Source organism: Pseudorca crassidens, chromosome 20, assembly GCF_039906515.1.
Source record: "Pseudorca crassidens isolate mPseCra1 chromosome 20, mPseCra1.hap1, whole genome shotgun sequence".
In the NCBI taxonomy this organism is placed as follows: domain Eukaryota; kingdom Metazoa; phylum Chordata; class Mammalia; order Artiodactyla; family Delphinidae; genus Pseudorca; species Pseudorca crassidens.
Window position 1 is genome coordinate 31,499,503 of NC_090315.1, and position 13,837 is coordinate 31,513,339.

Genomic DNA, 13,837 nt, shown 5'->3' on the forward strand with positions numbered 1-13,837 from the left:
TTGTAATTCATGATGGAAGAATGAAATGCTCTTTGGTAATTGGGTATTTTACTGAGCTGAAATTATCTTATTTCTTCTACTTTTGGATCATCTGATTTCCTTCAGATAACATTTATGGCTCTCAGTTGTCATTGTAGAGGCAATAGAAATTTCTGGTTGTTCAAAAGTCAATAAACTTTAACCTTAATGATTTTCTAAAGATAATGTAGTTTCATAATTCTCTTTATTCATTAAACTATATTTATTGATATTAAATATCTATTGACTGGTTGAAGTATAGTGTCATTTTATTTTAAAATCAATAAGATATGTTGGAAATAGTAGAACAGGAGTAGAGAGACCTTTATTGTCTTTTACTGGACTTGTGATTTTAGCAGTTTGTTCTATCTTTCAGGGCTAAAGTTTCCCTATTAGTTTGGTGGGACCAATGTCTGCCTCACCTATGAGGATCAACAATATTATAGACAAAAGCACTTTGAAATTTTAAGTGTTCTATAAGTATAGAATAGTTTTATTATCCTAAATATTTGTTCCTAGAGTTTTCTTCACTAATTATTTTGAGCCAGTGGTTCCCAAACCTGGTGAGAATTTTTTTACAGTCTGATTGGGATCCCACTTACTAGATCAGAATTCTGGAGTTGGAACCTACAAATTTGGGATTTGGTTTGGTTTTATTAGTTTCTATTTTGAACTAGTCTCACACTTGCAAAAATAGGTCAGAGTTCCTTTAGGCTCTTCACCCAGCTTCCTCAAATGTTAATATCTTATGTAACCTAAGCACAATGATCAAAATCAGGAAGTAAACACTTAACACAATTCTGTTAACTGATTTACAGACCTCATGCAAATTGTGTCAGTTGTTCCATTTTTGGGAGCCAGGATCCAGTTAAGGATCCTGCATTTCATTTTGTTGTCATATCTCCTTACACTCCTCCATTTTGGAATAATTCTTCAGTCTTTGTCTTTAATGACACTTTCAACTTTTTTATTTTATTTTTTATTTATTTATTTTTTTTTGCGGTACGTGGGCCTCTCACTGTTGTGGCCTCTCCTGTTGCGGAGCGCAGGCTCTGGATGCACAGGCTCGGTGGCCATGGCTCATGGGCCCAGCCGCTCCGCGGCATGTGGGATCTTCCCAGACCAGGGCACAAACCCGTGTCCCCTGCATCGGCAGGCGGACTCTCAACCACAGCGCCACCAGGGAAGCCCGACACTTTCAACTTTGAAGCATTCTAGCCAGTTATTTTGTAGAATGTCTCTCAATTTGAGTTTGTCTTATGTTTCTCATCTGGAATCTGTATTTTTAACAAACAAGCTTCTAATGAAGCCTGCCTCACAGATTTAGGAATTACTGATCAATACCAACCAAATGTTTGTTCTTATTTGTAGTTTCACTTATATACCATTTTAGAACATATAATAAACTGATATGACTTCATTGTTTCCAAGAATCAATGTTCTGTGTAAGTAACCATAGTATGTGTATATGTATGTATGTATGTGTGTGTGTGTATAGATATATTGTTTTTTTTTAACTCAGAATTATGTCAATCAAGAATGAATTCAAGTTTTAGAATCAACTTTTTTCCTACAATGGAAATGTGCCTTTTTGAACAGAATGGGCATATGTAAATATTTTGGATTTCAGAAGTTTAGTAGGAAACTATTACATTTGAAATAGCTCTTACAAAGTTACAATTTGAAAAATATTTTTGCATGGGTTAAGGATAGTTAATGAGTTTATGAAATAAGATGCTACTCCAGGTCTATAGGAAAATATTGGAAGAAAATGCAGAATATATGAAAAATAAGATTTGAGGTCTTTTTAAAAAATTTATTTATTTTTGGTTGCGTTGGGTCTTCGTTGCTGCGCGCGGGCTTTCTCTAGTTGTGGCGAGTGAGTGCTACTCTTCGTTGTGGTGCATGGGCTTCCCACTGTGGTGGCTTCTCTTGTTGCGGAGCACGGGCTCTAGGCAGGCGGGCTTCAGTAGTTGTGGCACGCAGGCTCAGTAGTTGTGACTCACAGGCTCTAGAGCACAGCCTCAGTAGTTGTGGCACACAGGCTTAGTTGCTCCACAGCATGTGGGATCTTCCCGGACCAGGGCTCGAACCCGTGTCCCCTGCATTAGCAGGCAGATTCTTAACTACTGCGCCACCAGGGAAGTCCCTCTTTTTTTGTTTTAAGTACAGTTTTCAAATAATATAATGAAGGTTTATCTAAGGTATTATAGGAAACGTTTATATCTAACCTACCCACCTCTACCAAAAAGGGTGAGTGTTTAAGATTGCTTTGGTAGAACCTAGTATTTAGGCAATGTTTATTTATAAAAATATTGTTTAAGCAGCTTAGTCCACTGTCCTTAGAGAGTTTTCATTTAATTACTTTATACTACTAGAAAGGAAAAGTACAACCTCTTCATAGTCATAAATACAAAAAATTAAACATCTCTGCTCCTGATTTCATTGAAGTTTTATCAGTAGGATTTGAGTCTTGAAGCAGCCACACAGATACCATATCAGAATATGTATACAGAATTTATTTAGCTTACCAGACACTGAGAAAATTCCTTTTTAATCAGTATATTGATGGGTTTTAACAAACCTTGATCTGTATTTCATAGGAAATTGTTATCTAAGTAACTGAACTTTCCTGTCACTAGTGTTATCCTCATCTGCAAACTAGTCTAAAATATGCATTTAGGTTTGGAGATGGATAGCAAATGGGGGAGTGCATGAAAACTTTTTTACCAATCATTTTACTTTGAGTTATCCCTTACCTTGCCACTGAAAATCATCTGCACAAGTACTTTAGGTTATATTAAATAACCACAAGTAGCATAATGGTTACCCTAAGGAGGAGGTTGTTACTTGAAGAGAAAGCATGACAGGAGACTTCTGGGAAACCAGTAATGTCTTGTTTCTTGATCTAGGATCTGGCTATCTATTTATGTTCAGTTTGAGAAAATTCACTGAGCTGTATGTACTCTTTTGATGTGTGCACGTTTCTGAATTTACATTATACTGTAATATTAGTACACTGTTAGTTTAGGAGAAGTGAGGGATTGCATTTGGGGCCATTTTGAGATTTTAATGTCTGAGATATCCATACTGATGTGTCCAATAAACAGTTGGTTTATTGAATGAATCTGAAATTTGGGGAACGGTCTGAACTGGAGATATGAGATTTGAAAATCTTCAACTTCTAAGTGGTTGTTAAGAATAGATTAAATTAAATTTCCTGGAATAGTATATAGAGAGGGAAGAAGGCTGAAGACAGAAATTTGAGAAATACCAAAGTTTAAGGGACTGGCAGAACAAACTGAATCTTGCTGAAAATCAACATACTAAGAGAAGAAGAGCCAAAGAAGTTTAGTGAGAACCAGAAGAATGTTGTGTCATGAATCCAAGGGTGCAGATAAGGAAAAAGTGATTAGTTATGTGTTGGCAGATAAAATTTTTAGAATTTCCGTCGGATTTGGCATCACAGGGGTCATTTGTGGCCTTAGACATTAGGAGTTCAGAAACATATTAGGAGTTTAGTGAGGCATATTTAATTTCTATTTCAATTCTTACTATGGTATGACTTTAAACAAGTAATTTAATTTCTCTAAGCCTAATTTCCTCTTCTTATAAAATTTGCCTGTCAGAGTTGTATGACCATGAAGTGAGAGAACACATATAAAACCAGCAGAGGCTGACCCAGTAAACACTGAATAAATGGAAGCTATGAATATGAAAAGTAGTTTTAAGACTTCAGATTATAGTGGGTTGAAGAATGAAAGAAACGGTATAGATGACTTCTTTGAGAACTGTGGGTAAGGAGGAGGACCATCATGTGGTATCTAATAGTAGATATGACCTCAAGGGAGATTTTTATTTTAGTAGGGAAACCAGAGTAAAGGAAAAGGGACCAGAAGACTGAGGAAATGACCATTGAAAGCAGGGAGAGGGAATAGCGTATAACTATGGTTGGTTCCTTAATGTTGTTTCAGAGTATCTTTTTGTACTTCCTCTGATTTCCCGGTTCCAACATAAGCTATATGTTTGCTCGTATTTATTTCACATACTCAGAAAAGTGCAAGTGAGATACCAAGTAAGAGTTACCATTATACTGTTGAAGGTGGCGATCAAACCAATATGAGAATACCCTGGGGATAAATCATTCTAGGATTTTTTTCTCACCTCTCATCATCCAGTCAATAACCAAGTCCTGTTGTTTCTGCTTCCAAAATGAAAAATTGTATCTTTCTTTCCCTCTTCACCCATACTACCATGGCCCTATATTTCACTCTTCATCTCTCTCACCTGAATTGTCAGTCTTATCGCTGGTTTCCCTGACTTGCATTTCACTTCCTTCTGGTTGCATTGCTCCCTTGTTTAAAATTCTTTTTTTCCCCCAATTTTATTGCGATGTAATTGACATATCACAGTGTCTTAGATTAAGGTATACAACATAATGATTTGTTGTGTGTATATATTGTGAAACTATTACCACAATAAGTTTAGTTAACATCTTATCACCTCACATAGTTATATATTTTTTTCTTGTGATGAGAACTTTTTAAGATGTACTCAGCAACTTTCAAATATATAATTCAGTATTATTAACTACAGTCACCATGCTGTTTACATCCCTAGAATGTTTAAAATTCTTACATCTTCCAATTGGTTTATTTTTTTCATTCATTCAAAAATACCTCAGTGCCATTTGTTGTCAGTCATGAACTAGACAGATTTCTTTTAAATTCCTGCCATGTGGAGCTTAAAGCTGAGCTTAAACTAAAACATTAAGTCCTTGCATGTAATATAAGGTCTTCTGTGATCTTGACCCATCTCCTCCTGTAGTACTTTGTGTGTTACTGACATGCTCTTATCATTGCTTATTCTCATTCTTCTGCAATGTACCCTGCCTTTTCTTTTCATTACTTGTTGGACTCTCTTTCATCATTCAGTTCCCTATCTCAAACTTTACCTTTTCTGTAAAGCCTCCTTTACTCTTCAGTAAACATAAGGATTTCTCCCTTTGTCTTCACATTACATCTTGTGCTAACTTCCTCTTTAGCATTTTAGCTGGGATCATATTCTAACAATGATGTGTTAAGGTTGGGAACCATGTCCACTCTATCTTCAAATCCTAGAACCTAGGAAAGTGCCTGGCATATCACAGATATAGTTATACAGTTAGATTAGTTGAGAAATTACTGTGTGTTAAAGGCTGTGCTCAGACATGTATTATCCCATTTAATTCTCAACAACAATAGAACTAACTATTGTAATATCCCTATTTCACAGGCAAGGAAGCTATCAAATAATTTGCCTAGTGTCCCACAGATAGGTAAATGATGAAATCAAGCTTTAAATCTTTGAAACTACGATTTCAAAGTGCATGCTCTTAACCTTCAAGTTCTCCAACATTAGTAAATAATTATTGAAAAAAATTTTGATATATTTCTGATATATCATACCTGAAAGTAAATATTTGGGGAGTTTTCTATGTTTGAAATACAGAAATCTAAAGTAGAATTTTCCAGGGACTTCCCTGGCAGTCCAGTGGTTAAAACTTCACCTTCCAGTGCAGAGGGTGCAGGGTCAATCCCTGGTCGGGAACTAAGATCCCACATGCCTCGGGGCCAAAAAACCAAAACATAAAACAGAATCAGTATTGTAACAAGTTCAATAAAGACTTTAAAAAAATGGTCCACATTAAAAAAAATCTTTAAAAAAAAATAAAATAAAATAGAATTTTCCTGATGGCGCTTGACAATCATTCCATCTCATCTGTTGAACCAGATGTGGAAATGTGGGATGTACTTCTATCTTTGATCAGGAAAAAACATAGAAAACACATTTTTTTTTTAGACATTTAGAGTCAGTGTGTGTTAACATACATATATATACATGTATATATTAGAGAATGTAAACATGTACATACTATAGAAATATAAAAAAATAAAAGAAAGTTCTTACTCTTTAGGAACATACAGTATAGCTAAGAAAAGCCTTAACGTAAGTGAAATAATCAAAGAACAATCAATTGGTAAAGTGTTTTAAGTAAGGTAGAAACTACTATAGGGTAGAAAGAAGTATAGAGGCTTTTGGAGAATAGGCGGGATTCAAAGGAATTGAGCGGAATTTGAAATAAATAGGTAGAAGGAAAAAAATCCCTCATTCCAAACCTACAAGATAATAAAATAAATGGATTACTTTAATTATTAAATAGTTATATCACCTGATACTTTTCTTATGAAAAATAATCTTGAGCCTAAAGAAACAAGTGATAGAATTTGTCTGCCTTTCTTTGCTTAGAAATATGTTAACTGTAGTACTGGTTTGTATTTGTTCCATTGGAATAGAGTTTATCATGTGAAAATGTCATTATGGATTTCATGATAAATAGCATCTTTGGTTGGACATTCAAGTGATATAAAATGGAAAAAAGTTTATCATGGGAATCTTAGTTTGCCCCAAAATGGAAAAGTACAAAGAGATCTTACTGTTTGCTCTCTTTCTCTTGAAACAGCAAACTCATTATTACATTGGGTAAGAAACAAAAAAGAAAGAATGAGTCTTCAGATGAAATATCTGATGCAGAGCAGGTGCCACAGCATGCATTCAAAGAGGAAGACTCTCAAGTGAGTATTAAAATTTTTTCTGAGAAATGAAGCACTGGCAGAATTATTTAGATAGCATAATATTGTTTTATGGGTATTTATACTATAGTTTAGTGGTAAAAATACATTTTATTGTATGGTAGAACTTGTATGACAGCATTATTACAATATGGTCCTAGTACTATTCCCATAGAATGTTAGACCTGGGAGGAAACTTACACATCCTCTCCAAACCCTCTCAGTTTTCAGATAATGAAACTGAAGCCCAGAGAGTTTAAGTAACAGTCCAAAGTCCCTCGTGGCTTTTAACATGGAGAAGTATCCAGTGATATTATCCTATACTTATAGAGTACTTTTGAATGAATTTAATGCTGGAGATATTAATTTTAAAAGTCACATACAAATGATAAAGCAAATGGGTTGAATCATTCCTAGAAATAATTCCTTTGGTCTGCTTCTATTGAAGAAAAGATAAACAACTATATTAAAAATCCCCTAATGTAGACAAAAATACTGTGCATTTTCCTTTTTCTTTCTTTTTGTTTTTGAATAGCTATATATTCAAAATAACCTTGTGAAGTTAAAAAACTATATATATAAATATATATATATATAGTGAAGGTCATAATAATTCAGGCCACCCTCTGCTTTCTAATAATTAAAGTACAACTATAGGCCGTAGGGGTGGTGGCATTTGTTGCATTATGGGGCCAGAAAGCCCCTGAATGGCCTTTCTTCTTCCTTATGCAGCTTCTTATCCAATGGGAGAGTAGTGGCTCAAGGCTCCTGGGCTGCTGCAAGAGTTGAGGTAAGGGCAGTGACTAAAGCTCCTAATATTATATGGCCTGGCTTTTTCTTCATATGTTATCCTTAACTTAGGCAAACTTATAATTATTCAACATGAGAAAATTAAGTTAAATTTTTACTAAAATAATGCTGGCCATTTTTCCATTATGTAATTAACAAACAATGAAATGGTAGAATAGGTTAACATGCACATTTTTTCCATACTTTTCACTGTAGTTAATTAGGTTGCTTTGACAGATGTGTTGCTTTAACACAAAAAATTTAATGGGGAAGGAAAAAAGAATTTTCTCGTAAACAATTATAAATCTATATTATTGATATATTTAAATATATTACTATATAAATGCTGTATAAATATATAAAAGTAGCTTTCAACCACAATGGATTGTCAAAATTTGAAGGCTTGAAAAGTAATGTAAGGTTTAGAGTCAGGTGGAAATCTGAAAACATGATTATCATACTTAATTTTTTACCTAATAGAGAGTAATGCAGTAGTCTAACTATATTTAGAGACTTAAGTTATTTTAAAAAGCCCCTATAGCACATTTTATTAGGATTATTATAGGAAACAAGTGATATCATAACGAACTATTCAGTCATTTAAAAGCATAATGTTTCTGACCTCTTATGTGAAGTGCTGTTGACTGATCTATTAAAGCCTTTAAGACATAAGAAGAATAAAGCTAGAAAAAGGAAATATGAAGAAAGAATTTGTCACTGTTTTAAATTGTCCTTCGAAAAACATTATGAAGAAAGAAAGCCAAAAATATCCACATTAGCCTAAAATGCGGACATTCAAATTAGCTTTGTATTTTTAAAGTAGTAGAACTATTGTATGACAGAGAAAGTTAATTGGTGAGAGTGGTACCTTACTTGGCTTTGCCTAATATGTAACTGTATGCTCTAGTGGAATGTAAGTTATGATGAAATCAGCTCATAGAGTTGAAAAACTCAGAGTTTGTTTAATTACTCAGAGACAGATAAAGTCTTCATAGAATGAGGGAGCAGTTTACAGTAAGTAGCTCTCATTCTGTCTTGTGAAAAATTACCTGAATGTGCACTTTTGTGAGTTGAAAGGATTCTTTCAGGCCACTTGTTTACTACTTACTAAGAACTGTGTGGCATTTCAAAGTTCCAGTAGATGCCTAAGTGACCAGAAAGGAAACTTTAATGCTGAAATCATCTACAGAATCTTCTAAAAGTGTACTGAATTATTCCCAAACTTCATTATTTAAAAGATTTGTGCCTAGTGAGACATAACATTGGTTATATAGGTTATTGTTAGAATAATAAATATCATGAATGGTTATTAATTTAAACTGTTCTTGAGCATTAAGAACTATATGACTCCTGTAATCGAACTCCAAACATTCCTTTAGCCTAGTATTAGATTCGAGATCCATAGAATTTTCCCTCCCAGGGAATAATAAATATTTCATATCTTTTCCAAAATAGGATGTGGGAAAATTGGGTTTCTTAAGAAGTCCTTTTTTATAACTTTTGTATGCCACCTTCCTGTCTCCCATAATGACAAAATTGTTACCTTGAGTTTTGAAAATGTAAATATCTTCATGGCTAAGAGATGGTGACCCATCCTAATTGAGGCATGGAATTTTTCTCCTACATTTGGCTGAGCTACCTCACCACAGTAGTGCCTTTCTTTCTCTCAATATTCCACTACTCTCAAGAGAAAGAGGCACTGCATCCTTTCTGGATGCAAATAACAGTGTGTACCCACACTGCTGCACTGATTCAGTTTTGTCATGGCAACGGAAGTATGAAAGACCTCCCAAATTGAAGACATTGGCAGAAACCAAAAGGAGAACACATGGGTTATTCTTTTGGTTGCATCTGGGGGGAATGTCATGGGAGTTACTAAATACACAGAAGAATAGTAAAAGGAAGAAGGAATATTGAGCAGTAGAACAGTTGGCTGAGATGCCTCCATCCACGAGATTCTAGGGAGGTGAGCAAAAGCAAAACCTAAGTCCTTTGGGATTTTCAAGCCATTGTGAGATTTGTCTTTATAGTGGGAACATCAAATATTTGATATTTAGGGAGGTAAGTAAAGCCATGCGCATTTGATACCTGATTTTAAATCATTCAGATTATTATTAAAATTACGTTGCTACACATAATACTATCTGAAAAGCTTACCTCTGTTTTTATGATAGTGGTGTTCTTTATTTTTAAGGGAAGCTAGTAAAGGTAGTAAAACACTGGTTCCTCCATTCACGTTTAATTTTTTGGTAGATTTCATACTTTATTTTCTGTATCTTTTTTAAAACATTTAATATTATTTTGGGTTTTTTAAAATCTGTTTTAAACACAAGTTCATGGGTTTTGTGTCAAATATTATTTAATTTCTTCTTTTAGTTTATGCCCCTGATTAATTATTTAACCAACATTCATCTGATATGTACTTTTTAGGTTTGGGGGCAAAAACTGTGAAAGTATTAATAGTTTAAAATATGTTTCCCAAGCTGTGAAATAGTTAAGTAAAAAGAAACCTTTTTATTCTTAACAATTTCTAAAGAAAAGTAATAAAGGTATTATTATTAATCATTGTTATTTGACACTTTACGAAGTAAAACTAAAGGTTGTAAACCTTTGGCAAAGGGCAAATTATAATCTTCCTTTAATTAAAAGGAAAAATTAGAAAAGATGAATGTTGAATACAGTTTTGAAAATTTAATGTACAAAATTGCCACACTAGAAATAATTTTTTTTCCTTTAATATAATCATATATATGCTCCTTATCGTTCATTACAGAAAAGAAGATCAAATCGACAAATTAAAAGAAAAAAATATGCAGAAGATGCAGAAGGGAAACAATCTGAAGAAGAGGTTAAAGGCTCTATAAAAATAAAAAAGCATTCAGCTCCTTTACCTGGTGAACAGCCTTTACAGTTATTTGTGGTAAGACAGATTTTGAATTATGACAAGAAACATTTTAAACCCATGTAAATTTTAAAAAATATCTTCATTATCTTTCTTCCTAAAACCTGCTCCAGCTTTTCCTCCTAGATTCCGTACTGTAGTTAATAGAACCATTAGTTATTCAGATCAGAAACCTAGGGATTTGTTCTCTCTTTTTTTTATCTTTGCTTCTTCATCCAATTTTTTACATTTTTCACCTCCTAGATATATATTCCTAAAACTCCTCCAAGCTCTATCCTTCTCGCAATATATTTCTAAGTTACAAGCCTAATCACAGTACTTTTCCACTGAAAACTCCTCTAATGGTGTCCTAAGTCAGAAAAAAATGAAAATACACTTTTCAGCATAACTTATAAAGCCTTTTGTATGGATTTTCTAGCCTTATGTCCTTCCACTTCTCTCCACTCAGTCTTCTGGTTTTATGAACATAGTTGTCTAAATGCCATGTTTTGACACCTTTGTGTCTTTGCATATGCATTTTCCTCTTTGTAAAGTTCTTTCACTCTCCCTTGTCTGGGTTGTAAACCAACCACTCACCTGCCAGCTGAGGGATCTGGCACCTTAAACAAGAACTTATCTTCTCTATGCCTGAGCTTCCTAATCTGCAAAATGGAGATAGTACCTACTTTATAGTGTATTTGCAAGGATTAAATTAGTTAATATATGTAAAATGGTTAGAATAGTGCCTAACACATTAAAAAGCACCATATGTTTACTATGATGATGATGCCAATGATGACGAGGACAGTATTGATATTTTTCATTTTCGTATTCCTAACATTTCACATGGTCCCTGGAACGTGTTAAATAAATGTTTGTTGAATTTTAGTATATTCATAAACAGTGGCAACTAAAGTGTTTTCAGAATGTGTCATTATACATTTTTCTTCCCTCACATAGGAGAATCCGAGTGAAGAAGATGCTGCAATTGTGGACAAAATACTATCTTCTAGAATTATAAAAAAGGAAGTAAGTAATGATATATTACATTTCACACTTTATATTCCGTGGCCTGATCATAAAAGTCATAATTATTGAATTTATTTTCTTAGATATCACCTGGAGTGATGATTGATACAGAAGAATTTTTTGTAAAATACAAGAATTAGTAAGTATTTGAGTTAGAAAAATAAGAGAAAGGTGTTTAAATATGAATTAATATTTTAAGTATATTAAGTTAAATTATGACTTTTATTTTATCTGCATTTTAAAATATTTTTTTACTTATTATTTCATAAACTTAAAAATTATTAAAAAGCGAAAAGATTTTGAAAACATTTCATGTTAAAATTGAGTGTTTTATTTTTTTCCCAGAAAACATTACTTATAAACATCAAAATGCAGTAATATTTATACATTACACTTTTACAAATTACAGACATTATCCATCATATTTATATTGTCAAACTTTTCAGATTTTGTTCAACTTTTTCTAACATTTTGGTGAAGGGAGGTATTTTAAATAACATTGGTTTCAAAACAAGTTAGCTTTCTGATCATGACAAAATGATTATAATGAAGAAATAAACTAAAAGTCATATTTTGTTACCCTTATGATTCAGTTTACCATTCTGCTTCCATATGGCAAATTGCAGACCTTTAGATCACAGTGGCTTTATTTTAGTAATTATATGGAGTCTATTGACATTAAATGAAATGATGAACTACCTATTTGTAAAGTTGAAGATAATATTTTGTTTTAGAGGCTGTGATTAAAAATAAATCTATAAAAACTCAAAACATCGTTTTCTATATCATTCTAATATATTGCTTTTATAAAAATTTTAGCTCCTATCTTCACTGTGAGTGGGCCACAGAACAGCAGCTTCTGAAAGATAAAAGGATCCAGCAGAAAATCAAACGATTCAAATTGAGACAAGCACAAAGAGCACATTTTTTTGCAGACGTAAGGAAAAAAAAAAGACTATTATGTGTTGAACTCTGAACACATGTAGTATTATGTATCAAAAATTTAAGTATTATTAATTTTAATTCTTAGGCTTCCTCTTACGATATTTGAATATAAATGCTATCTACATATTTTTTCTTTCCCTAAATTTAGCTTGGAAAATAGCTAAAACAGGAACAGTGATAATTCAGAATGGTAGCTAACTCTTGTATTTTTAAATTAGCATATATTTCAATACTTTTTAGAGTTGAATGTGAGTGTGTTAATATCTTAAAGTATTTTATCAGTAGAGTTCTTCAAGAAATGGAAATGGTAGCATAGCAAATAAATGGAAAAGAAGATTTTCCAGTATGTGAAATATATTGCATATTTTCTGTATCGTCTTTGTGTATGCATGAACAGAACCTCATTGGAAAAATTCATTAACCTTTCCAGGCCTCACTAAAAAGTCCGATGTCCTTTCCTGCTCTAAATTTTTTTTTCATTTTTCTTTTAATAGACTAGATTTTTTTTATTTTACTTTTTATTTTTTTAAGTTTTTTGCTGCATAGCACAGCATGTGGGATCTTAGTTCCCTGACCAGGGATCGAACCTGCACCCCCTTCATTTGAAGCGCGGAGTCTTAACCACTGGACCACCAGAGAAGTCCCTTAATAGACTTTTTTAGAGCAGTTTTAGATTCATGTAAATTTTTTTAACTTTTTATTTGAAAAATTTAGTACAACAAATTCCCACATATATTTTAACTAGATTCCGTAAATGTTAACATTTTACCATGTTTGCTTTGTCATTAACATTAATTCTCCTTTTGTCACTGTGCACCCCTCTCTCTTTCTGCCTCTGCCTTTCTCCCATGCACATACATTTTTTTCTAAACCATTTGAAAATTAAGTCTCAATTTCAGTATTTTCTAGAAACAGTCTTACATAATAATAGTATAATTAACATTGATGTAGTACTGTTATCTCACCTATAGACTTTATTCATACTTCACTAATTGTTCCACTAGTATTTTTATAGCAAAAAAAAAAAGTGTGAGTGTGTATGCTTATTCTGGTCTAGAATCCAATCCTGCAGCATATAATGCATTTAGTTGTCATGTCTCCTTTATCAATATTTCTTTGTTTTTCATTACTTGGACACTTTTTAAAGAATTTAGGTGGTTTATTTTGTAGCACATCCCTCAGTTTGGGGTTATCTGATGTTTCCTCAGCTTCAGGTCATGCATTATTTAAAAGAACACTACAGAGATGATGCAGCAGCATTCTCAGTGTATCATATCAGGAGGTACACGATACCTATTTGCCCAATTACTGGTGGTGTTAACTTTAATCACTAGATAATGGTTGATATCTTATGGCAGATTTTTCCACCATGAAGCTATTGTTATTTCTTTGTAATTATAAAATCTACTTCAAAAATTTGATGACTCTGAAATGACCTATCAGTTTATGGATGCTGGGAGGTCCTCAAAAATTTCTCACTACCTCACTCTGATATAGAAGTTTCTAATGAGCTGAAGATTTTAGAAGTACTTAACTAATAATCTTCTAATTTTTCATGAAGATT

General features: G+C 33.0%; 1 protein-coding gene across 18 annotated transcripts in view; it reads left to right on the forward strand.

Annotated features, from left to right (window-relative positions):
- The window catches only part of CHD9 (chromodomain helicase DNA binding protein 9), a 244,095-nt gene that overhangs the window by 134,284 nt on the left and 95,974 nt on the right, over positions 1–13,837 (forward strand). For 17 of the 18 annotated variants that reach the window (XM_067718619.1, XM_067718614.1, XM_067718613.1 and 14 more), the window contains 5 exons: positions 6,521–6,632; positions 10,192–10,338; positions 11,260–11,328; positions 11,412–11,467; positions 12,148–12,265. In XM_067718619.1, coding sequence (XP_067574720.1) covers positions 6,521–6,632; positions 10,192–10,338; positions 11,260–11,328; positions 11,412–11,467; positions 12,148–12,265 — 502 coding nt within the window. Of the gene's footprint in view, positions 1–6,520; positions 6,633–7,399; positions 7,420–10,191; positions 10,339–11,259; positions 11,329–11,411; positions 11,468–12,147; positions 12,266–13,837 lie in introns of those variants that run through there. The other variant, XM_067718630.1, reaches the window with a different exon arrangement.